The sequence below is a fragment of the Cetorhinus maximus genome, chromosome 21, assembly GCF_964194155.1.
Source record: "Cetorhinus maximus chromosome 21, sCetMax3.hap1.1, whole genome shotgun sequence".
NCBI lineage: Eukaryota > Metazoa > Chordata > Chondrichthyes > Lamniformes > Cetorhinidae > Cetorhinus > Cetorhinus maximus.
The window spans coordinates 84,753,510-84,776,192 of NC_135899.1; the positions used below are offsets into that span (position 1 = coordinate 84,753,510).

Genomic DNA, 22,683 nt, shown 5'->3' on the forward strand with positions numbered 1-22,683 from the left:
TTTAAAAATAGGGAAGTCTTGTTACAACTGTACAGGGTGTTGCTGAGGCCACACCTGGAGTACTGTGTCCAGTTTTGGTCCCCATATTTAAGAAAGGATATACTGTCATTGGAGGCAATTCAAAACAGATTCACTAGGCTGATTCCTGGGATGAAGGGGTTGACTTATCAAGAACGGCTAAATAGTTTAGGCCTTTATTAGGATTTAGAAGAATGAGAGGTGATTTTATTGAAACGTACAAGATTCTGAGGGGGCTTGACAGGGTAGATGTTGAGAAGATGTTTCCACTAGTGGGGGAATCTCGAACTAGGGGACATTGTTACAGAATAAGGGAGCACTCATTTAAAACTGAGATGCGAAGGAATCTCTTCTCTCAGAGGGAGTGAATGTCTGGAATTTTCTACCCCAAAGAGTTGTGGAGGCTAGATCACTGAAAGTATTTAAAGAGGGGGTAGATAGATTTTTAAAATATCGAGGAGTTGAGGGCTATGAGGAGCTGGCACGAAAGAGGCCTGGAGCAGATCAACCATGATCTTATTGAATGGTGGGGCAGGCTAGAGGGGCTGAATGGCCTACTCCTGCTCCTATTTCTCATGTTCTAACAGCACTGCGAAAACACTTTCACCACGTGAATTGTAGTGGTTCAAGAAGACAGGCTCACCACCACCTTCTCAAAGAAAACTAAGAATGGGCAATAAATGCTGGCCTTGCCAACGGCACCCATTTCCCAAGAATTACGCTTTTTGAAACTATAATGGCAGGCAGCTGGGTTAACGTTTTAACAGTGTCCTGGCTACCAGTCTTACAAACCAAGGCAATCTGATGTTGCCATTGGCTGCGCAAGAGCTGCCTTTTGGGTAGTGGTGGCACTGGCGATTTAAGGAAGGTGTCCATGCTGGGAATGTAGCACTTTACGTCTTTTATACCTCATCTCAGTCGCAGGTGCTCCCAAGTCAGGTTGAGCAAAGGTTAAATGTTTCACTCTGCTATTCTGTGCAATCCCTGAATATTCCATAAGAAATATATAACTCGACCTGGTACAAATGATCTACTGAGTAAATGTTGTTTGTTTTTGACAGCATGATCATTTTTAAAAAAACTGAAGTAGAAACTTGGGTTACTGAGGGCGCCATAGAAATTTCTTTGCTGTAGTTGGAAACTTTGTAACGGTACAGTCAGGCTGCATTGAGCTAGAAATGCAACAATAAACAGCACACTCTCACAGTCTATGTTTTAAAAGATCAAAATCCAAAGATGTTTGAGATAAACAGCAAAATGCTAAAAATGGAAATAAAAGTAGGGAATCCTTGAAATACACTTTAAGACTGTGGTGATTCATGAATGAGGCCCAACACCAACTTCTCAGATCATCTTGCGATAGGCTTTGGAGGCAAATTTCACGCACTGAGATCAGGTAGAAATACATAATCAAAGAGGCTAATGGAATGTTGACCTTTATCTCCAGGGTTAGAATATTAAAGGGTGGAAATGATGCTTCAGTCGTTCAGAGCTTTGGTCAGGGCCGACTGGAGGATTGCGTTCAGTTCTGGTCACCAAGTCTTGTGAAGGATATGCTGCCCTTGAAAATGATACAGAGCAGATTTGCCAGAATGATGTCAGGGCTTAGAGGGTTGGGTTCTGAGGACATGTTGTAGAAATATGGTTTGTATCCCCTTGAGTTTAGCAGATTGGGCGACAATCACATTGAGATATTTAAAATGATTTAAGAGGATAGAGAGGGTACATGCAGAGAGACCATTTCGTCCAGTGGGGGAATCTAGAACAAGAGGGGAAAAATAAAGCTAGGCCACTTAAGAGTGAAATCAGGAAGCACATAAAGGATAGTGGAAATCTGGGACACACTCCCTCAAAAGGCTGCTAATATTGAGACAAGTGAAATTTTCAAATCTAAGAAGGATGGCTACTTTTGAAGTGTAGCAAGGGATATGGAACAAAGGTGGGTAAATAGAGTTGAGGTCCAGGTCAGTAGTACAGGCTTCAGAGGCCGAGTGCCCTACATCTTCCTATAGTTCTATGTCTCTTATACAAACAAAAATAGGCCCATTAACACCTGAAAGAGAGAAGAAACAAGTCTTAAAAAATCTAGAATGCTAATCTACCTTTGCTCTTTCAGATCGTTTTTTAAAAAAAATAACAAGAAGGAGACATTGGATTGCTAGTGTTAGCAGTGTTATCAAGCAAAAGGTAAATAAATGTCCCCTTGTTTAGAGGGGCAAAACTTTTAAAATTATTTTACAGAATGTGGGTGATGCTGGCTGGGCCAGCATTTATTGCCCATCCCTAACTGCACTTGAGAAGGCAGTGGTAAGCTGCCTTCTTGAACCACTGCAGTCCGTGTGGTGTTAGGGAGGGAGTTCCAGGATTTTGGCCCAGCGACGGTGAAGGAAAGGCGATATATTTCCAAGTCAGGATGGTGAGTGGCTTGGAGGGGAACTTGCAGGGGGTGGTGTTCTCATGCATCTACTGTCTTTGTCCTTCGAGGTGCTGGAGGTTGCAGGTTTGGAAGGTGCTGTCCAAGGAGCCTTGGTGAGTTGCTGCAGTGCATCTTGTAGATGGTGCACACTGCTGCTGCTGCTGTGCGTCGGTGGTGGAGAGAATGAATGTTGAAGGTGGTGGATGGGGTATCAATCAAGCCGGCTGATTAGCCATAAAAAAGAGGAAAATTATAAAATTAGGTAATGTTATTGCTGATGTCCACTCTGCACTTCAGTTCCTGCAGCGCTCACCAACTGTTGAGGGAGTCTTTTACAGCTGCTGATGGACCCAATGTGTATGTGCAGCATTTCCCGTTTTTACCTTTCAATGAGTTAATTGTTTTGGCTACCTCTGAGCCTCATCCAGTTTCTTCAGAAAATGCAAGGGAGGGTAGTGTCAGGAATTTCCGCTTGCTGAAATTGAAATTCATCAAGGTAAAGGCATGTGTAGGGGGAGCTACTTTCAATATAAGATACACCTTTGTCAGCACCAATTTGTGCCTGCTGGAAGTTATGTATCTTCCACATCTGAGAACGCCTTCTCCTCAAAACATGTAGGCACATGCAGATGTTGCTAAATACTGGCTATGTACCTGCAAACTATCAAAGCTATTATGCCTCAGCTAATCTGCCCTTTGCCACAGACGAGGTTCAACAAGCAAAGCAGTAAAGAAAAAAACTCTTGAAATTTAGCTACAAGAACACTTAAGACTCACCCCAATGAGAACATAATTCCGCTATTACAGCACCTTCACTTTTTGAGAACACTGTGTGGTCGTGGTTATGTTACCGAACTAGTAATTCAGAGTAGAGCAAGATCCCAATTTCAGAAAACAAAAATTGCAGTAGAATTTTGTTACAGTTTTTTTTTGCATCTGTAACAATATATGACAATTGAAATATGAGTCTCTAGTGTTCTCCAGTGAATTTTCCATGGCTCTGTGGTTGTTAAGTTTTGACAGGAACAGTGTACAATGCAAAACAAGGTGGTCTGCTGCTAACGTGTATGTGCGTATCTTTTTAAGGTTACAAGATATAATTGCCGTTAATTCCTGAAGTAAACATTAGGTTCACCTATGGATCAGGCTGCAGATCAGGACCCTGACATTGATTCAGCAAAGTTCAGTTAAGAAACTGTAGATCCGCTGGGTCAGATTTCCCTGCAAATATTAGTGGAAAATTAGTTCCAACACAGGTAAGAGGGAAGTATATTGTTTTAGTAAGAAAAATAAGGAGGTTACATCTTATTTGGAAAACAGGAGTCTCAATGGTGTCAAGGAGCGAAGGGATCTGGGAACATAAATAGACAAATCTTTAAATTCAGTAAGACAGGTTAATAAGGCCATTAAAAAAACAAACACCAGGGTTTATTTCTGGATGGATAGAATTGTAAAGAGGATTTGCTAAACTTATATTAAACCTTGGCCAAACCACATTGGAGTACTATGTACAGTTCTGATTGCCATATTATAAAAAGGATATTGAGGCACTGGAGAGGAGACAAACGCTATTTACACAGATGATGCCAGAGATATGAGGCTATACCTATCAGGAATGCATGGCCAAGCTGGGTCCTCTCTCTTCAAAAGGGAAGGCTGAGAGGTAAACCTAATACAGGTTTTTTTAAATTATGAAAGGTTTTGATGGAGCAGGCACAGAGAGAATGTTTCCCTGTTGAGGAAAAAGCATAACAAGAGACCATCAATATATGATAGTCACCAAGAAATCCAACAGGAATTCAGTAAAAAACATCTTCACTCAGAGAGTGGAGAATCTGGAACTCACTATCACAGGAAGTGGTTAAGGTGAATAGTATAGATGCATTTAAGGGGAGGGTTTAAGCACCAGGGAGATGGGAATAGAGGCTTATGTTGATAGAATTGGAATAGGAAGAATGGGGGAGGCTCTAGTAAAGCATAAATTTTGGCATGAACTCGTTAGGCCAAATGGGCTGTTTCTGTCTCATATATCTTCTTTAATTCTATGGAATATGCTGGACAAATCTCCTCAACTGGGTGGTCAGGTAGGAAGGATTGGTTGCCCATAGGGAACCCGTCCAATATTCCATCTGCTCATTCAAATGGATGGAAATGGGGCAACCTCCATTAACTGTGTGCAATCTTTCCCATCAAACCTTCCTCCATGCAGTGTTCAGATGATCCAATAAAGCCTGAGGCACTAACAAGGGAACCTGTCCCTCCAGTACTAATTTCACCTAATTTCACTGATTTCATATTTCACCTCTCTTCTATTTTTACTTAGTTCTGTTGAAGAGCCATACGGACTCGAAACGTTAACTGTGTTTCTCTCCACAGATGCTGCCAGACCTGCTGAGTTTTTCCAGGTGTTTTTACTTTTGTTTTGGATTTCCAGCATCCGCAGTTTTTTGCTTTTACCTCCAGTACTAATTCTGTTACAGGGATTTACATTGACACGTGGAGTGGTGACACGCAAGCATAGAATCAGTCGATAGAACTGGAGGCCATTCAGTCCATCATGCCTGTGCCAGCTCTTTGAAGGGCCGACCCAATTCGTCCCACTCCCATGTTATTTTCCCATATGGCAGGAGCGTGTCTCCTTTTCAAGTATGCATCCAATCGCAGTGTATATAGGTGAGTTTGACATAAGAATCGGTCTGGCTTCTCAGCTATTTTTCCTATTTGTTCTTAATCGCCACATTTCAACACGGAAATCGAACGAGACACCTTCAGTTAGGTGGTCTACGCCAGTAACAGGGTGCTAATGGCAATCCATTAAACAGAACAATTTGTGCCTGGCATAAAATCAAGATGCAGGAAGTAACGCGGTCAGTGCAGAGGGATCCATCTGGAAGAAACAAGCATGAAAAGGGCAAAATCATCATTCATTGGTAAGAACTGTATTTTTCATTGAGAATTACACGGTTGCGTTTTGTTTTAGCAGCAAGAAACTCGGTGCTGATTGAGGAAAATCTGATTTTTTTTTTCGTCTTGGTACGCGACCACAAAACATTTCGGGCAAAGCAATTGAAAGGAAGATAATTTCTGGAATATCCAAAAGATATTTGGCCTCGAATTCACGATACGTTGGTTCTATGACTATTGAATGAAGACTAGATAATTGTGTACATTCTCAACAACGAATGCCTGATTAACAGGCTCACTCTTAACCAAATATTAAATGTCCAGCGGTGTTGTATAGGTTTTGTGTTGGTTGTGGTAACTGGGCGGCTTTGGCACTTGATTAGAAACAGTGATAATCTAGACAGTATCAATAAAGAACATACGATGCAAACATAGGTTCCTTAGCGGATTTGAAATGCTCTTCCGGCTGAACTAGAATTTGACCTTCAGTATAGATATTTTTGGGGTTTTTTTTTGGATTACTCAACCCCCCTCAGTAAATTTCCATCCTCGGGATGTATGACTAGAAACCGCTGCCAACGCATATATGAACTTTGCCCACAAGTTTTGAAGTTGGGTAATGCAAATACTGAAGATCAGCCTAGACCTTTTTAAAGACATTTTCTCAGATATGTGCCCCACGAGGCAGTGCCTCCTCCCTCTCCCCTCGTGTCCTGACTTGTTAAAGAGACGAGTTAATCCAAAGCAACCTCCTCTTACGAGCTGCAGAAGTATAGACACACGAAAAAGAGCGGAAGGGTAGTTCTATAAGTACACGAAGCACAAATGGTTTTTTAAAAAGGGGAATCAAGGACAAACTGTGCAGGGTTACTTGGGGAGGGGGGGGGTTAAGGAGAGGAGGAATTAATTGGCTAGCTCTTTCAAAGAGTCGGTACAGCACGATGGGCCGAATGGCCGCCATGTGCGCTGTACCGTTCGATTGAACCCATTAAGGCTTGCTTGTTCTAACGTGCAGCATTACACCAGTAGGCAGTGTGTGTGTGAACAACCGCAACGCCAACCGGATGCTCCTTCTGCAAATTAATACGGAACATCTGATTTAAGCAACTTCCTGATCAATGAAAGCAGTCTAGGGGGAAAAACCTGAGTAAACCCAGGGGAGAACTGCACTCGGCGCTCATAACATCCCCCGGCCCCGATTTTATTTCAATATTAAATGTGTTTCCCGCGGTTTTTCTATGAGTGCAGACCGAGCTGCTTTCAAATTGATTCGACTCCCAGTAGTTTTCTTCAGAAACTGTATGAACGCAAGGTGATTAAACCTTGCCAAATCCTCCCATTTTGGAAGATACAGAGCTGCCGGCGGCTCTGTAATCCACGAGTGGAGATTGGGGGGGGGGAATGAAACGTGCAAATGTTCCATCAAATGTGGGGGCAGTAGCTCTGCGAAAGGTTGCTAGGAAATAATGTAAACCCAGAGCCGACGGCGTTGGAAATAAAATGCATTTTGTCCGAATAATGAGTGAGCCTTTCAAAGCTTCCATCGAAGTGTGCTCGGCATCTTCTGGTTTTGTTTCCGACTCCCGGCGTCTGCAGGTTTTAGCGTGCAAGCAAAATGTGTGTTTTGACTGGTTAACTTATCTCGCTGTAAGGCCGTCTATTTTAAATACCCTGAATTGCAAGCAAGAATGCATCACTAGACTTCCAGGGCTTCGTCAGACAATTGTCCCCTGGGGGCAAGTCTCCTCCTCCCCCGGTAATTCCGCTCAGGCGCCAGCCCGGCAGCACCACCCGCAACATGAATTTTGATTGACATTTCCCGGGACAGCGATTCGAATGCGGTGTTTCCACTCGCAAGCCACCAATCGTCGGCGTCGACAGGGCGGGGATCCCGCCGCACCCCTCCCACTGCGTCACAGAGCACGGTTGCCAGAGTAACGATTGTGACGTATTTAAAGGGAAGGCGGGGCGGGGCGGGGCGGGGGGGGGGGGGTGGTTGGGGGAAGCAGCACGCTCTGCGTGGGTGTATAAGAAGGGTGCTACGGGCAAGGCGCGGTGTTCAGTCCGCCGGTCCCAGGCTGCAAGGAGACCGGTACCAATTTGAAAGGGATTAATTCCGGTTAAGACATCTCATCCCGATCCATTCCATTCCATTCAATTCCATTCCATTGCAACCGGTCCGTTTGCTTGCTCCTGTGGATTGATACTAACATGGCTGTGACTGAAACCGCAAGCGATTTCACCTATTCCAAAATGAGAGGCATCGTTGTGTTTCTAACTGGTATGTTTCATTTTAGTAAGTGCATGAAGCATTTAAATAAAAGGCATCGCGCCTGTGTCAGTGTCTAGGGGTTCTCAGCACTTGTCTCTTGTTTATGGCGGGTTTATCATAGAATCATCATGACAGAATAGACCACTTAATTTTGAATGACCTCTCCTGAGCTGTTGAGCAAGAGGGCTACAATGAAAGATGAACTGGCAGGGTCCCAAGACACTTGGGTCAGTTTCTGTCATGCAATTAACGGTTAATTTTAAACAAATGCTTTATCATTTTGGGAATTCGATTTTTAATCACTTTGGTTAAGTCTAAAACTGCATATTGTCGTGACCTGACTGGAATAGACAAGTACATCCTCCAGGACTCTTCTTCTGAAACATGAATTGGCGTATTTACTTATGTAACGTATTGTAATGAACATTCCTTTCCCTATACACTAAGCTCTGTAGTATGAGGACTAAATGACTCAACAGGGTGGTGTTTAAGTTTTTATTGGGTTTTAACATATTAGAAGGATATAAGCCTGTTTCAAATTGAGATTAATGGGCATTTTATTTTTTTCCAGCTTTTATAAAGCAACGTAAAATTGGCTTGAATGACTTCATACAGAAGTTGGTCTCTAACCCACAGATCTGCCAGCAGTAAGTGATTTTTAAAAAAAATATATGATTTCAGTTCATTGTTAGCATGAAATTCTGATGGCTGAGTATTTGCATTGTTCACTGTCCTTAGTTAAGACCAGGTTTAAGACAATACTTGATGCAAGGTTGGTGTGTCTTTTGATGAAGCATTAAATCAAGGCTCCATCTGCTCTCAGACAGACACACAAAATACCTCATGGCACTTTTTTTTAAAAAAAAGAGCAAGAGAGTTATCCCTGGTTTCCTGGCCAATATTTATCCCTCAAATCAGCATCGCAACAGATTATTTGGTTATTCCCACATGCTACAGTTTGTGGGAGCTTGGTGTATGCAAATTGGCTGCCATGTCTCCTCCTTTACTATGTGGATTGCACTTTTGTAAAATGCAATGTAAAAGGACATCCTGAGGCTGTGAAAACTGCTATATAAATACAAGTGTGTTTTATCTATTAATCTTGTATTCTGAAATTGAGCTGAATGGAAGGATTAATCAAATTAACAAGCTTGGAACTGTTGACCATGCTTAATGAATTCTTTCTTTTAAACATATTGGATCTGGAAGACTAAAAGTTGAGAAATAGCTCCACCCCGAGGCGGTTGGCCCAGAAAGCAAGCTTGAAACAGTACAATTTGTTAGTGTCATTCAAGTGAAGGCTACTTGTTTTGCCTTTGATATAGCATATTTTGGGTAATAGGGTGATCAAAACTGCCATGATGCTGTCAACTTCTGTTATGTTGTAGATTAAATAAAATAAATAATTATTTTGCAGCCCAGATGTCTGTGTTTTCTTACAAATTGACCAAAACCAACCAGATGAAGCAGAAGTTTATTCTAATTCTAATAGAGTGAGTATCTGCCTTTAAATTTAATCTTTTTTTTTGCTTCCATATTTCCATGATTCTGAATTGCAAATCTAACAATTTGCACTCTTCTTTTGCTGCAGTCAAATCTTGGTTCAGAGCAATTTGACCTTTCTTCTACACCAAATAGGTAAGAACAATATTTTCTACATGTAGAAATATTATGTTAATTAATTTGACTTGGCTCAGATGGTTGACATTTCCATAAGGATCAGAAAGTTGTGGGTTCAAGTCCACTTGTGCTCATAATCTAGGTTGGCAGTACCAAGGAAGTGCAGCATTGTCAGAGGTGTACTATCTTTGGTAGGGATGAGTAAAATCTAAAATAATTCCTGTTGAAGGGTTCAAAAAGACATTAAAGATCTGATGGGATTATTTAAAGGAAGAGCAGGAGCTGTATTTGGTGTTGGCAGTATTTCTCAGCCAAGCACAACTAACTGGCTGTTTGTGGGGTTTTGCCAATATAAAGTCCTTTTTTTTATGAAGGTCAAGAGTCTAATATTTGTATTTCCTGCTTTAAAATAGCTTTTTTTTTAATATATACAGTGTGAAGCCTTCAGACTTTGACTACCTTCGAATAATTGGAAAAGGCAGCTTTGGAAAGGTTAGTACAAGTTTCTGATTGACGGCAATGGATACGGTTTATAAGCCATCAGTAGTGTCATTGAAATTTTAGTTAATGCTTGGCAGATTAAAGCATTATCATGGAAAGACATATACATTTCTGTATCAAGTGCAATTTGAGAATGTGAACATCATTCATTCTAGGTACTTCTTGCCAAGCACAAAGAAACTGAGAAATATTTTGCAGTAAAGGTTTTGCAGAAGAAGATGATTCTGAAGAAGAAAGAGGTGAGGTTTCTAATTTCATTATTAGAATGATGTAGAAGCAGCAGATAAAACAGAAGGGTGGTGGAGAATTTGGTGCAGTAATGCACCCCTTTTTCTTGTTTAAGGGGTTTTGGAATAAGCCTACAGTATTGGAGCATTATAGAATGACAGGATGAAACTTTCATTGCCTACTCGGTTGCTTAACTTTAGTTGCAATGTAAGGAACAGTAGCCCGGTCTCGGGTGGAGACAACTACTGTTGGATGTCCCCTGGTGGCCATTGAAAGAATGGCAGAGACCTGAGTAAAGCTGAACTCCCTGCTACCTTGGGTGTGGTTGCCATGCCTCAAGTGGAAAATTCCACTGTTTCTCAGTGCTACTGAGATAAGCAGATACCTTGCTGCTGACTTGATGGTTTTGCTGAAAGCTTGGTTCTTGCCCCAAGAATCAATTGGAATGGCATATACTGTTTCAATACCTGGCTAAATGTTTTTTTTCCCTTTTCTCAGCAAAAACATATCATGGCTGAACGCAGTGTCCTCCTGAAAAATATGAAGCACCCTTTCCTAGTAAGGCTCCACTACTCCTTTCAAACTACAGACAAACTCTACTTTGTCCTGGATTATGTGAACGGTGGTGAAGTAAGTAGCTTTTACATGTTAATTTCTAAAATAGAAGGGAATCCTTAATATTCCACTCCTCTCATGCCTAAATGGCTACATTGCTAATGGCTCAAGCCATACAGGTTGAAATTCCAGATTCTGTATCTGATAACACACTAACCTGGGCTAGACCACCAGTTGGAATACTTCAACTGGTTTCATTGCCCAGCTCTCTCACTGCTATTCAGATTCCTGCACATGTTTGAGAATTTCCAGCAGCCAGATTTGGGGTTGGTTGCAATTCCCTCCGGATGAATGCATAACCCATTGATAACATGTGTTTAGGTTGATAGATTCTACTTTAGTCAATTGTTTTGAGGAGACACCAGTTGCTATGCAATTACCAGGTTAGATGTGATAGTGCACAAAATTTAAACTGGTGCACAAAGTTTAAACTAGATAGTAGTTGTGTACTTGGTTCTATAAGAACCTTTTTCAAGCCAGTAGATATTCTGTAGTCTTTTCCTGCTATATTTGTAGCTGAGCAAAGCATAATTGCCTATCTTCCTGTTGAGCATTTCTTAGTTATGTTAAGATTCCCTTTGCCCCCAATCTGTTCGCAGATTTCACCCAGAACAAAAAGTAGGCCAAAAATTTGCAACACTGCTCCATTAGGATGGGGAAAACCTGTGTTTCAGTCAGAAGTAAATATTTTGTATGTCTGGGGATAACATCAGGTTATCCCCTGGACTAACCTGTTGTGTCGGGTCACATGTAGCGTGGTTATTTGGGTATTTTTGGTGACCTTGCTTTTAGGACCGAAGAGGTAAGAGGAACAAATTGGGTGAGGAAAGGATGAATTTGTGGGAAAATAACAAGTCTGTTCTATTGTAAATCTCAATTTTGCTTCAGTGTTATAATTCCAATGCAATTAGAAATCTGTTGGGTGCCACTAATTCCTGATGGACTACTTGATTGTATATTCATGAATATACAGTGACATGGGCCTGAATTTTCAGGATGGGGGCTTGACCTCTACCATCTGAAGAGTCAGCAGGGAACATGTCCCACGCATTCCAACTTGATTGGCATAAGGTGGGACTTCTGTCCCTTGCTCAGGAGGAGGTCCTGCCTTGGAGAAATGCTAGCCAATCAGATTGGCCTGCAGCTCTCCAGACCCTCCAGGCACAGTGCTGGAAGAGGCACTGCAGGGAGCTACCTGGCACAAAGTCCTGGGACCTGAAGGGCAAGGTAAGTGGTAGGGGTCCCAGGATGGGGGGAGTTGGGAATGCCTGGGGGATCAGGGTTTCTCCGGGCACGGTGAGGGAAGGTCCAGAGGCCACTGGGCCTTAAGAGGAGGGCACCCCAGTCAGAAGGGGGCTTCTGATGAAGGCACCATCCACATCTTTCTCTCTCTTTTCAACCTCCCCCCCCCCCCACCCAAAAAATCCATATCACTTTCCTGCCCAAGATCCAACTGTCTCTATTTCTGACATTTCCCCTGTGACCCCCTTAGCTGGTATCTGCCTGCTAGCCTAAAAATTTGAGCCTGGGTGGGAAAGTGGCCACTTGAGTGTCGTTAAGGGCCTTATTTGGGCAAGGGGAGGCTTCTTGTCAGAGGCCCTGTCTGGCACAGCATAAAATCACTGAGGGCATGCCAAACCCCAATGGAAACCCTGTCCATGCAATTTCCTGCTTTCTGACCATAATTATTTGACCCATTCAAGGCCTTATAGTTGCCTCTGTAATGAAAGTAGCTAATCATGGTAAATGTTTGGAAGGCTAACTTTTTTTTTGTGTTTTTCAGTTGTTCTACCACCTTCAGCGTGAGCATGTGTTCCTGGAGCCCAGGGCAAGGTTCTATGCTGCAGAGATTGCCAGTGCTCTAGGCTACCTCCACTCCCTGCACATTGTTTACAGGTGTGTGACTATAACCAGCCAACAGTCAAGTCAGTTTACATAATGAAAGGCTCAATATTCTCTGTTCCTTTTTGTGCACTTGAGTGACTGTACATCCATAATGCAATTTGATTAGTCAACTGCAAGGAACAGCTAATCCTGAAATGCATGCAAGTTTGAAGGTATACGCAGACCACATACCATTGAAAAGCGATTGCATACAAATCTTAGAATCGATCTCTTAAAAAGGCATGAGTTTAAAGGCTTCAGTTTTGAACTCGTTAATAGCTTGTGGGTCACAAGGTAAATTTGGATGCAGAGTCTTTCAGTTGATCTCTCACACTTGTTCAGAATGGATCTATAGTGCCTCCTCCTCATGGAATTGAAGAGGGTAATTTTAACCAAATCTGTCCACCAGCAAACTGATTAGATCAGGTGCAACATTGGCTTAACACTCAGCCTGATTTTTACATTCCACTGAAGTAAAGGGTGAGTGTTATTGGATGGAGTATAAAACCAGTGTTCCACCTGATCCTGTGGGTTTCCCCCATGGGGAGTTAGGATAAAATCACTCCCTAAAATTTTTAAACCATCCTGGGTTTGTTGACAAACCCAGAATTTCATTTTGTATGTTCACTCTTGAATGGGGGGTGGTGGGGGAGAAAAAACTTCCTCACGTTAGCCTTGAGTTACCCTCCCCAATTTGAAACTGTGCCACTCATCTTACTGCTGCAGTTTAACTTTCAGGAGCAGTTGTTTTAAATTTTAATTTCTTGCATATTTAGTCCTTTCTTCCACTGTGGACCATCTCAAGCCATTTTACCCATATTAAAAGTGCTATATAAATGAAGGTTGTTTTTTTTCTCCCTTAGTCATGTCCTGGACTTAGTTCTTCCACACTTTTCTCATCAACTGGCCCTAAAAGTGTCAGCTTTCCTGCATTAATTGTATCTAATTGATTTTGTATATAATGTAAGTTACTAAATGTGCACTTTTTTTTTTCTAATGCAGAGACTTGAAACCTGAAAACATCCTCCTGGACTCTCAGGGTCACATTGTGCTAACAGACTTTGGCTTGTGCAAAGAAGGAGTGGAACCAAATGGAACAACCTCCACGTTTTGTGGTACCCCAGAGGCAAGTGACCAGAAACCTCCTTCCAATTGTGTAACATTGCAGGTTTGGAGACATTATCCCAGATGACTTGCTCTGCTGCATTACATCCAGATGTGTACAGACACCTGTGGGGAAGATGTCCTGTGCTTGTCTCTGTAAATATTGCAGTAAGAGTCCCTCTGTGCACCGTGCATTACAAAATCAATATCTGTTTTAATGGAGAATATCTACACAACACACACAAATATCCTCATCTCTCAATATATTGTTTACTATTTCTATTAAAACCATAAACATATTGGAGATTTTCCCTGATGTGGAATTCGGGGTGGGTGGTGTGGGGCAGTTGTTAACTTGATCACCTGCTGTAACTTTGGAGAGATTACATTAAAATCTTTGCAAAGTTTTATACTGGAGAATCAGGAGATCAAATTCTTCTTTCTCCACATCCCACCCCCCCCCCCCCGCACCCATTCTTTTTAAACACATTTCACCACTTGGCTACAAACAACAAAAAATGGGAAATCCTTCTGTGTTCATGATGTCACAGCACAACATCTTTCTTTGTAACTTCCTGATTGGACCCATGAGCTAATCCGGTATTAGCTGAATTTACTTGTCCCTGAGCAGGGTTGGGGATCCAATATGCCTTTTGAGAGCTTTTGACTGAAATGTGGAAGATGCTGTTGGGAGTTATTTAGCTTTGGCAGCTAGTATGGTGCAGAACAATGCCAACAGCACAGGTCCAATCCTTGTACTGGCTGTGGTGGTGCATGGCCTGCCTCCAAACCCTGCCCTATGCTTGATGTGGAATGGTGTCCCTCAAACTATAATCAATTGTTACACTCTAACATGGAGAAATGCCTATGGTTTCCCCCATGGACCAAAGCTAATTACTTTGGGAATTCATGACTGTCGGAAGCTGAAGTTGTATCAGGGCTTCAGCCTAATTTGAATTCTTGAGCCTGTGCTGGGGTAGGAATGCATCACTGACAGCAATATGTATCAGAAAACCAGGGGCCAATGTTTATTGCAAACTCATCCCATCTGGTGTCAGGGCATGGGCCAATGATTAAATCGCTTTTTCCCCTAATGAAAAGACATTTGAAGCATATAACATAAATGCAGCCTATGGCACCTTGCAAATGTATCTAATGTAAATGTTTGTCTTTCAGTACTTGGCCCCCGAAGTATTACAAAAGCAAGCCTATGATCGAACAGTTGATTGGTGGTGCTTAGGATCTGTGCTGTATGAAATGCTGTATGGATTGGTAGGTGTCTGTTTAAATAAATCATTACAATGGGTTATGTCAAAGGCCAAATGAACTCTGGTAATATATTTACTAGGCAATGGTAAATAAAAGGTTTCACTTCATAATCTTGCCATTGTGAGCAGGGAAAGGTGCTTTGGTTAGTGTGTAACTCTCTTGCCCTTGTCAGAGATGCATGGGCTCAAGCCTCTCTAGAGAAATGAGCATGTAATCTAAGCTGGTAAATCACAAGTTCTGAGAGTTTGTTTCTGTCCGATGCCACCCTTCAGATGGGAGATTAAACCATGGGCCTGGTCACCTTTTTTCAGGTGGACATAAAAGATCCCGCAGCGCTATTCAAAGAACAGCTGGGGAGAGGACCTGAGTTAGCCTGCCCTGTTTGGAATAATCCCGCTTGGGTGAGCTGCAACCAGGGGAAGAATTTTCCTGTCAGCGAGCAGGAGCGGGGCCCACTCGCCGACATGTGAAATGACATTGGGCAGGCGTCCCGATGTCACCATGTGTCACTTAGATTTTCAGCTGAGTCGGCTGGGTGCCCGCCGAACTGTCTAAGGCCATTTATAACTTAATCAATTCAGTTCAATGAGCTGCCCATCCAACCTTAAGGTTGGGGCCGACAAAGAGACCAGGCGGCCTTTGTGTTTTTCATGGAACCTCATCCACGGGCGGGATGGAGGTTTCATGAAGTGTTTTAAAATCTAATAAAAATTTATACATTTTGTTCTTTGACATGCCCCAGCTCATGTGATAGTGTCACATGAGGGGCCTTGCTTTAGAAGTGTTTTAAAAACCTTTTATTTAAAACTTTAGCCCTGAAACAAATCTCTTTTAGGCACCTCTGTGCACATGCACGAAAGAGCGCAGGGAATCTTCACCCCCCCACTGCTGGCCCGCACAGGGAGTGCTCAGCCCTTCCATGTGAGCATCATGCTGGATGGGCCTTAATTGGCCTGCCCACATAAAATGGCGGTGCATCCCCAATCGGAGGCGCCGATTGGGTTTGCCCCCACCGCACAACTCCCCCACCCCCACCACCACCACGGGGGGGGGATTTCTGGCCCAGGTCTAAGAGCCCTTTATGATGGGGATGGGCCATCCACATTCATAAGGCATGATGCCCTGCTGAAAATCAACCTAGCATTGGGACTGTTTGAAGTGGAGTTGGGCCCCTTCACCACCACCACCACCTCTCAAATGAGAATGCTACCACTAAGTGAAATTAACCCTGAAATATTTGGCAAAAAATTTTCCAAATTTGCTTTGCTCTGATTTTTGGAGTTTTGAGTTCCTAGTGTTAAAAGATGTTGTCCATTAACAGCACGTTAGATTGGTAAAATATGCCCAAATACTTTTTTGCAGCAAAGCTGAGCAGGAGTGGCTAGAGAAGTTGGGTCTGGGAGGCTTTTGAAGACTAGGAAAGTGGTGGCAAGGCAAGGAGGTTTGTGTAGAGAGAGAGATCAGTGTGTAGGGTGGTGGTAACTTAAGGCTACACCACTATCAAGGGAAGGTGTAAAGTAGACTAGGCAGGAAAGTGCAAAGTGAATGCTGGGGTGATTGGGGTAGATCAAGGCTACAATGTTTTCAAGTTGATATAAGGGTATAGGGAGAATAACTGCATCCCATCACATTTTATATAATTACATTAGGAGAGTAAACATATATCGTAAAATGTTGATTTGTTGCCTGCCCGAAACTGCAATGACATTCATTCATGGTTTTTTCTGTTTGATACTTAAACTTTGTTTTCACCCAAAGATGGTTGTGAATCTGCGCACATACTAATCTAATCAAATCATTTCTACCACAGCCCCCGTTTTATAGCCGGAACACAGCTGAAATGTACAACAACATCCTGCACAAGCCACTGCAGCTCAAACCCAACATTTCAAATTCTGCCCACACGTTCTTGGAGGGCCTGCTCCAAAAAGACCGAGTGCAGCGACTGGGGGCCAAGAATGACTTTGTAAGTATATCGAGGGCAGGATTCTGTCTGGTAATGTCAAACCACTCCGATGCAAGATAACTTTTTTACTTAAATATTAGTTATACTGTGCTGAAATTTATCTGTAGTGATGACTGAAATATCATTCCGTTGTATTCCTCAATTTGTTTGGTTTACTACTCGAAGCAAGTAATAATTCACCCCCTTTTAAGCCAATCCACCTTTCTCTTCCTGTGGTGTTACTATGCCAGTTTCAATTGCAACATACAGACTCTAGAGATGCTATTAAAGTTGATTTGAATTTAATTTGCTAGTTTATTTATGCCCTGATCCTGCTTTCATAGAAACGTAGAAAGTAGGAGCAGGAGTAGGCCTTTCAGCCCTTTGAGCCTGCTCTGCCATTCATTATGATCATGCCTGATCATCCAGCTCAAAATAGCCTGCTCTTGCTTTCTCCCCATACCCTTTTGCCACAAGAGCTATATCTAACTCCTTCTTCTTGAAAACATACAATGTTTTGGTCTCAACTACTTTGTGGTAACAAATTCCACAGGCTCACTACTCTCTGGGTGAAGAAATTTCTCCTCATCTCAGTCCTAAATGGTTTACCCCATATCTTCAGACTGTGACCCCTGGTTCTGGACTCCCCCACCATCAGGAACATCCTTCCTGCATCTACCCTGTCTAGTCCTGTTAGAATTTTATATGTTTCTATGAGATTCCCCCCCCATCATTCTTCTGAACTCCAGTGAATATAATCCTAACCAACTCAATCTCTCCTCATATGTCAGTCCCGCCATCCCAGGAATCAGTCTGGTAAACCTTTGCTGCACTCCCTCTATAGCAAGTACATCCTTCCTCAGATAAGGAGACCAAAACTGCATACAATATTCCAGGTGTGGTCTCACCAAGGCCCTGTACAATTGCAGCAAGACATCCCTGTTCCTGTACTCCAATCCTCTGGCTATGAAGGCCAGCATACCATTTGCCTTCTTTACTGCCTGCCTGCATGCTTACCTTCAACTGGTGTACGAGGACACCCAGATCTCATTGCACATTCCCGCCTCAATTTATAGCCATTCAGATAATAACCTGCCTTCCTGTTTTTGCTACCAAAATGGATAACCTCACATTCATCCACATTATACTGCATCTGCCATGCATTTGCCCACTCACTCAGCTTGTCCAAATCACACTGAAGCATCTCTGCATCCTCCTCACAGCTCACCCTCCCACCCAGCTTTGTGTCATCTGCAAATTTGGAGATATTACATTTAGTTCCCTCATCTAAATCATTAATATGTATTGTGAATAGTTGGGGTCCCAGCACCAATCCCTGCGGTACCCCACTAGTCACTGCCTGCTGTTTGAAAAAAGACCCATTTATTCCTCCTTTGTTTCCTGCCTGCCAACCAGTTTTCTATCCATCTCAATACACGAACCCCAATCCCATGTGCTTTAATTTTATACGCTAATCTCTTATGTGGGACTTCATCGAAAGCCTTCTGAAAGTCCAAATAAACCACATCCACTGGCTCCCCCTCATCAACTCTACTAGTTACATCCTCAAAATTCCAGTAGATTTGTCAAGCATGATTTCCCTTTCGTAAATCCATGCTGACCCTGTTCGATTCTGCCACTGTTTTCCACGTGCTCAGCTATTAAATCTTTTATAATGGACTCTAGAATTCTCCCCACTACCGACGTCAGGCTGACTGGTCTATAATTCCCTGTTTTCTCTCTGCCTCCCTTTTTTAAATAGCGTGAAGGCATTGTCCCTTTTGAGGTACGGTTTTGTAACTTCCAAGCATTCAGTGGCCTTAAGGGGGCAGCTGCTCGTGAGTGGAGAGTGAAGTTGAGCTATTTGACCTCCTGGGGCATCAAGCAACCAAATCCAACTGGCCAGCTGCTGACTAGATAAAAATATATTTGGACTAGTTTAAAGTTTTTTTTTGATTTATTTTAAAATCTTGCTTGTTTGGCATTTAAAGCTGAAATATTCTTGATTTTAAAAAAAAAATCAACCTGTGAGATCGTGGATTTCTGGTGGGAAATCACAACTACTTCTGCCCAAAATGAAACCGCCATCAAAACATTACAACCAGCAAAATTAAAACTGGTATTTAATGCAAATGGATAATGATTGCCTTTTTTCTTCTGCAGCTTTTTATTTTTTAGTGGGGACTGTGCACCCAATACCTAGAACTAAGTAGAAACAGTTTTTTTTTTCAAAGAATATTCAAATGTCACTATGCGGGCGCCCTTCACTATCAGGGCTTTGCACGCTTTAAATTTGTGCCGCTCGTTGATCGGAGATAAGCTAGATGCCTTCCAACAGTTCTAAGAAATTAGAGCTGGCAGTTACACAATCATACTTCAGAAATATGTTTGAGCATAAGCTGCTTCTGTAAAACTTCAGGGGCCAAATACTGTTTAACAATTAATGGTGGTTAACCTATTTTGTAATCATCCATTCTGTTTATCTTCCACAGCTGGAGCTGAAGTTCCATTCCTTCTTTTTACCAATTAACTGGGATGACCTCCTGGCTAAGAAAATCTCTCCTCCGTTTGTTCCAACCGTGGTGAGTATTTCTGGTAAATGTTTTGACCTGGATAGTACTTTGCTGGGAGGCTAAGTGGTGGAAAACAGTATTTCAGAAACCAAATTATATTCCTCCAATTTCAATTATGTTTGTGATTTTGGCTTTTTCTTCCCTTGCCTGATGATGCTTTCCTCCCCGGTTGCTATTTCTGTGTTGTGAAAAGCCTTGAAATGGTGAAATATAAGCTTAAGACTCTTGGGCATATTTTCTAAAGCTCTCCTCTTCATTATCTTAGAGGCACAGCATAATTTTAAGACTAGAACGTGTCTCCCGCATTAAATTGCTTAATCTTCACATTTCACATCGGAACGTCCCTCTTGTCACCGTCTTCTAACGCTAGACTCTGATCCACTAATAGATTTTACTGTACAGTTCACAAAGGGCTGGTTATTGGAATGTGGCTATTGCTACCTCAGATATAAAACAGCACATAATTTACTGGCAGGATGGTGGGGTGAAGAAGGGAGCAGGACTGAAAGCCAGGTATAATCCAGTATCATCCAACATTGAAATTATGCTGGACAGTGTATCAGTGAATTGTTTGTACCTTGTTAGTTGTATTTTTCAATTTGAAAAGGCTCTGCTGATATCAGTCAGTTAGGTCATCAAGCAGTTTGAATCAGCTGCTCGCATCTTGTTACAGCGCAATTACCTTAGCACTTGCATCCAGAATCTATTATTAACAATTGGAGCAAATTGCTCAGACTGGTTTTTAGTTACAACATGTATAACCATACAATATGCTATGGTTACTTTTTTTGGTTTTAACTGCATACACGCTGTAAGCTCTGTAAGCTGTGAATTGATATTGCAGTTTTATGGAATTTTCTGAAATAAAAGGAAAGCTCTGATAGGTTACAGAGTGCAGTCATTTAAGACACATTCTAATTTCTTAGAACTGTTGTAAGGCATCTAGCTTATCTCTGATCAGTGAGTGGCACACATTTAAAGTGTGCAAAGCCCTGATAGTGAAGGGTGCCACCACAGTGATATTCGAATATTCTTTGAAAAAAAACTGCTGCTGCTTAGTTCTAAATATTGGGTGCACGGTCCCCACTTATATAAAAAAAAACGCCACTTTTAAAATGATGAAAAGGTGATCACCGTTTGTATTAATACCAGTTTTTTGATTTTGCTGGTTGTAGTGCTTCGAAGGCTATTTTATTTTGGGCAGAAAGTTGATTTCTCACTAGAAATCCACAATCTTGCAGATTGGTGTTTTTTAATCAATGTTTCAGCTTTAGTGCCAAACAAGCAGGATTTTTTAAAATAATTAAACTTTTTTAAAACTAGTCTAGATATTTTCTAACTAAGAAATGCATTAAGCAATTCTTCACCATTTAAAGCCAAAGTACACCAGCTCTGGCAGCTGACTTTAAACATCTTCACTGATCCTAGTACGTGAGTTATAATGTAATTTGCTCCATTAGTGCTGTAATGAGTGAGGTGGCACTTTTAAAAAGGAATTTTAATAGTTCCAAATAGAAATTTATTTTTTTATGCCAGCCAAAAACACATTTATTAGTCAAGGAATTCACAATTTCAGAGTGTGATTTAATGAAAGAATCATTTTTCTCAGTTGCAAGGACTTCTAGTATTTCATTTGATATAGTTCCTGGTTTCAGTATCTACACTAGTAGAGCACTGTCAGTGCTACTCCGTTATACTGACCATTACTTTAGTGGACAAATCACATTGACATGAACGCATCTGCTATAAATGGTATGAATTTCAATGGACTTGTATTGCTGAATATCAAAAAAAGCTTTTTGGTACAGTCAGACAAAGCATCTTCTGTTAACTTAAATTTAATGCCCTCCCCCATGCTGAATTTGAGGCAGGGGCACTTAATTGGGTGGGAGGGTGCTGGATGGATCCCTTGCCACATTCTAGCCTCTGCCCCCATTTAAGTTCATGGCAGGAAGGCTCATGGATGGCCTTCCTGCCCCACTGCCAATTGAAGCCTTTAATGGAAAATTAATGCCCGCTTAAGGTGTCTCCATGCTGCTGCTGGTGGGTGGGGGACTTGGTTTACTTTTTGGGCTTCAAGCATGTCCTGTCTGGGTCGCTTTAGGCACCTGGGTGGGAGGTCCCTTGTTCAAAGGCACTCTGGCCTCTCAATCAGAAACTAACATCGGGAAAGGTGGGGTTGGCGTCCCGACAGAGCCTCCTGCCATCACGCATCTGTGGCCAGGGTCCCTCTGACCATGGGCCTAGGCTGGGTGCATTACTGCCAGTGGCCACTGCCTCAGCATTGGTGCTGCTGAGCAATTGAGTTGCTGGCCCCTGGTTGGCTGGCAGCTCTTAGCAGTGGGGGAGCTTCGGCCCCAATCCTTGATCCTTGATCCTAGATGCTGTTGCCCTGTTAAGTGTCATGATGGCACTTACCTTGGCTGGCATTCCCAAGAAGCAACCCCCTGGATTTTTACCCTTGATCATTAAATTGTTGTATCTTCAATTCCATGTCCTTGGCATCCATTGTTGGTTGGATAAATAATGCATCCCATGCTTGCCTGTATGGATGGCTTAGTGTCACATCAGCCCAGATATTCATAATTTTGCTTGGGTATATTTTTTTACCATTCTTAATATTAGACTCGTTGGTTATTAGCCTACAAACATTTAACCAGTTTAGATGGAACCTATTTTGTTAATCTAACCAGACTTAAATCCATTTAACTTAAATAGGTTGATGTCAAAGTCAAATCGTGATTGAAAGAATTCCATATGAATGTATTAAGTCTTTCTGCACCAATGCTCAGACCTTAATTGCAAAACATATTTATTGTAACCATCCTCATGAATCGTGGCAAAATTCTGTTAACAGTTTCTGTATTGTCTTTCACAGTCCGGACCCACTGATCTGCAACATTTTGACCCAGAATTTACCCAGCAACCAGTTCCAACCTCCGTTGCAAGTTCGCCTGAAGATTTTCTACTTACTGCCAGTGCCAGAGAGGCTGCTGAAGCTTTCCTTGGATTCTCCTATGTTCCTCCTGTAGATGAAAACTACCTATAATAAACTAGGTGGACTATTCTGCCCTTTTTTTTAAATAGCAAGGAACAGATGAGGTAGAAACCCTCTGCACATTGTGCACCTTACTGCATAAGTTGTCCCGAGTCTCTCTTGCTGAGGAGAACTTCTGTAGGAGTAAGTGTCTTTCTGTTGCAGATTTCAACATTCAACGTAGTGAAAGGATCCCATCAACTCTGCTCTAGTATGACAAGTGTGAATTTTGTGCACATTCACAATTTCCCTTCAGCTTGCCCATACTTTACAAAAAAGGTCTTCTGGATGACTGCA

The 22,683-nt window shown here is 42.1% G+C and overlaps 1 protein-coding gene across 1 annotated transcript; it reads left to right on the top strand.

Moving 5' to 3' along the window:
* The first annotated feature begins 7,408 nt into the window (after nt 1-7,408).
* On the top strand, nt 7,409-22,427 carry LOC144696085 (serine/threonine-protein kinase Sgk1). The gene is made up of 13 exons (XM_078567331.1): nt 7,409-7,619; nt 8,182-8,257; nt 9,028-9,103; nt 9,202-9,248; nt 9,644-9,722; nt 9,887-9,970; nt 10,458-10,589; nt 12,358-12,470; nt 13,461-13,584; nt 14,739-14,834; nt 16,642-16,797; nt 19,269-19,358; nt 22,228-22,427. Exons 1-13 carry the CDS (start codon nt 7,550-7,552, stop codon nt 22,396-22,398), a joined length of 1,314 nt encoding a protein of 437 aa, XP_078423457.1. The 5' UTR covers nt 7,409-7,549; the 3' UTR covers nt 22,399-22,427.
* The last annotated feature ends 256 nt before the right edge of the window (nt 22,428-22,683 follow it).

Bases quoted from the DNA above. Each gene is read 5' to 3' on its own strand.
- LOC144696085 (XM_078567331.1), top strand. From the start codon at position 7,550: ATGGCTGTGACTGAAACCGCAAGCGATTTCACCTATTCCAAAATGAGA. The intron at 9,971-10,457 runs GTGAGGTTTCTA...CCCTTTTCTCAG, and splicing joins TGATTCTGAAGAAGAAAGAG to CAAAAACATATCATGGCTGA. The intron at 19,359-22,227 runs GTGAGTATTTCT...TGTCTTTCACAG, and splicing joins CTCCGTTTGTTCCAACCGTG to TCCGGACCCACTGATCTGCA.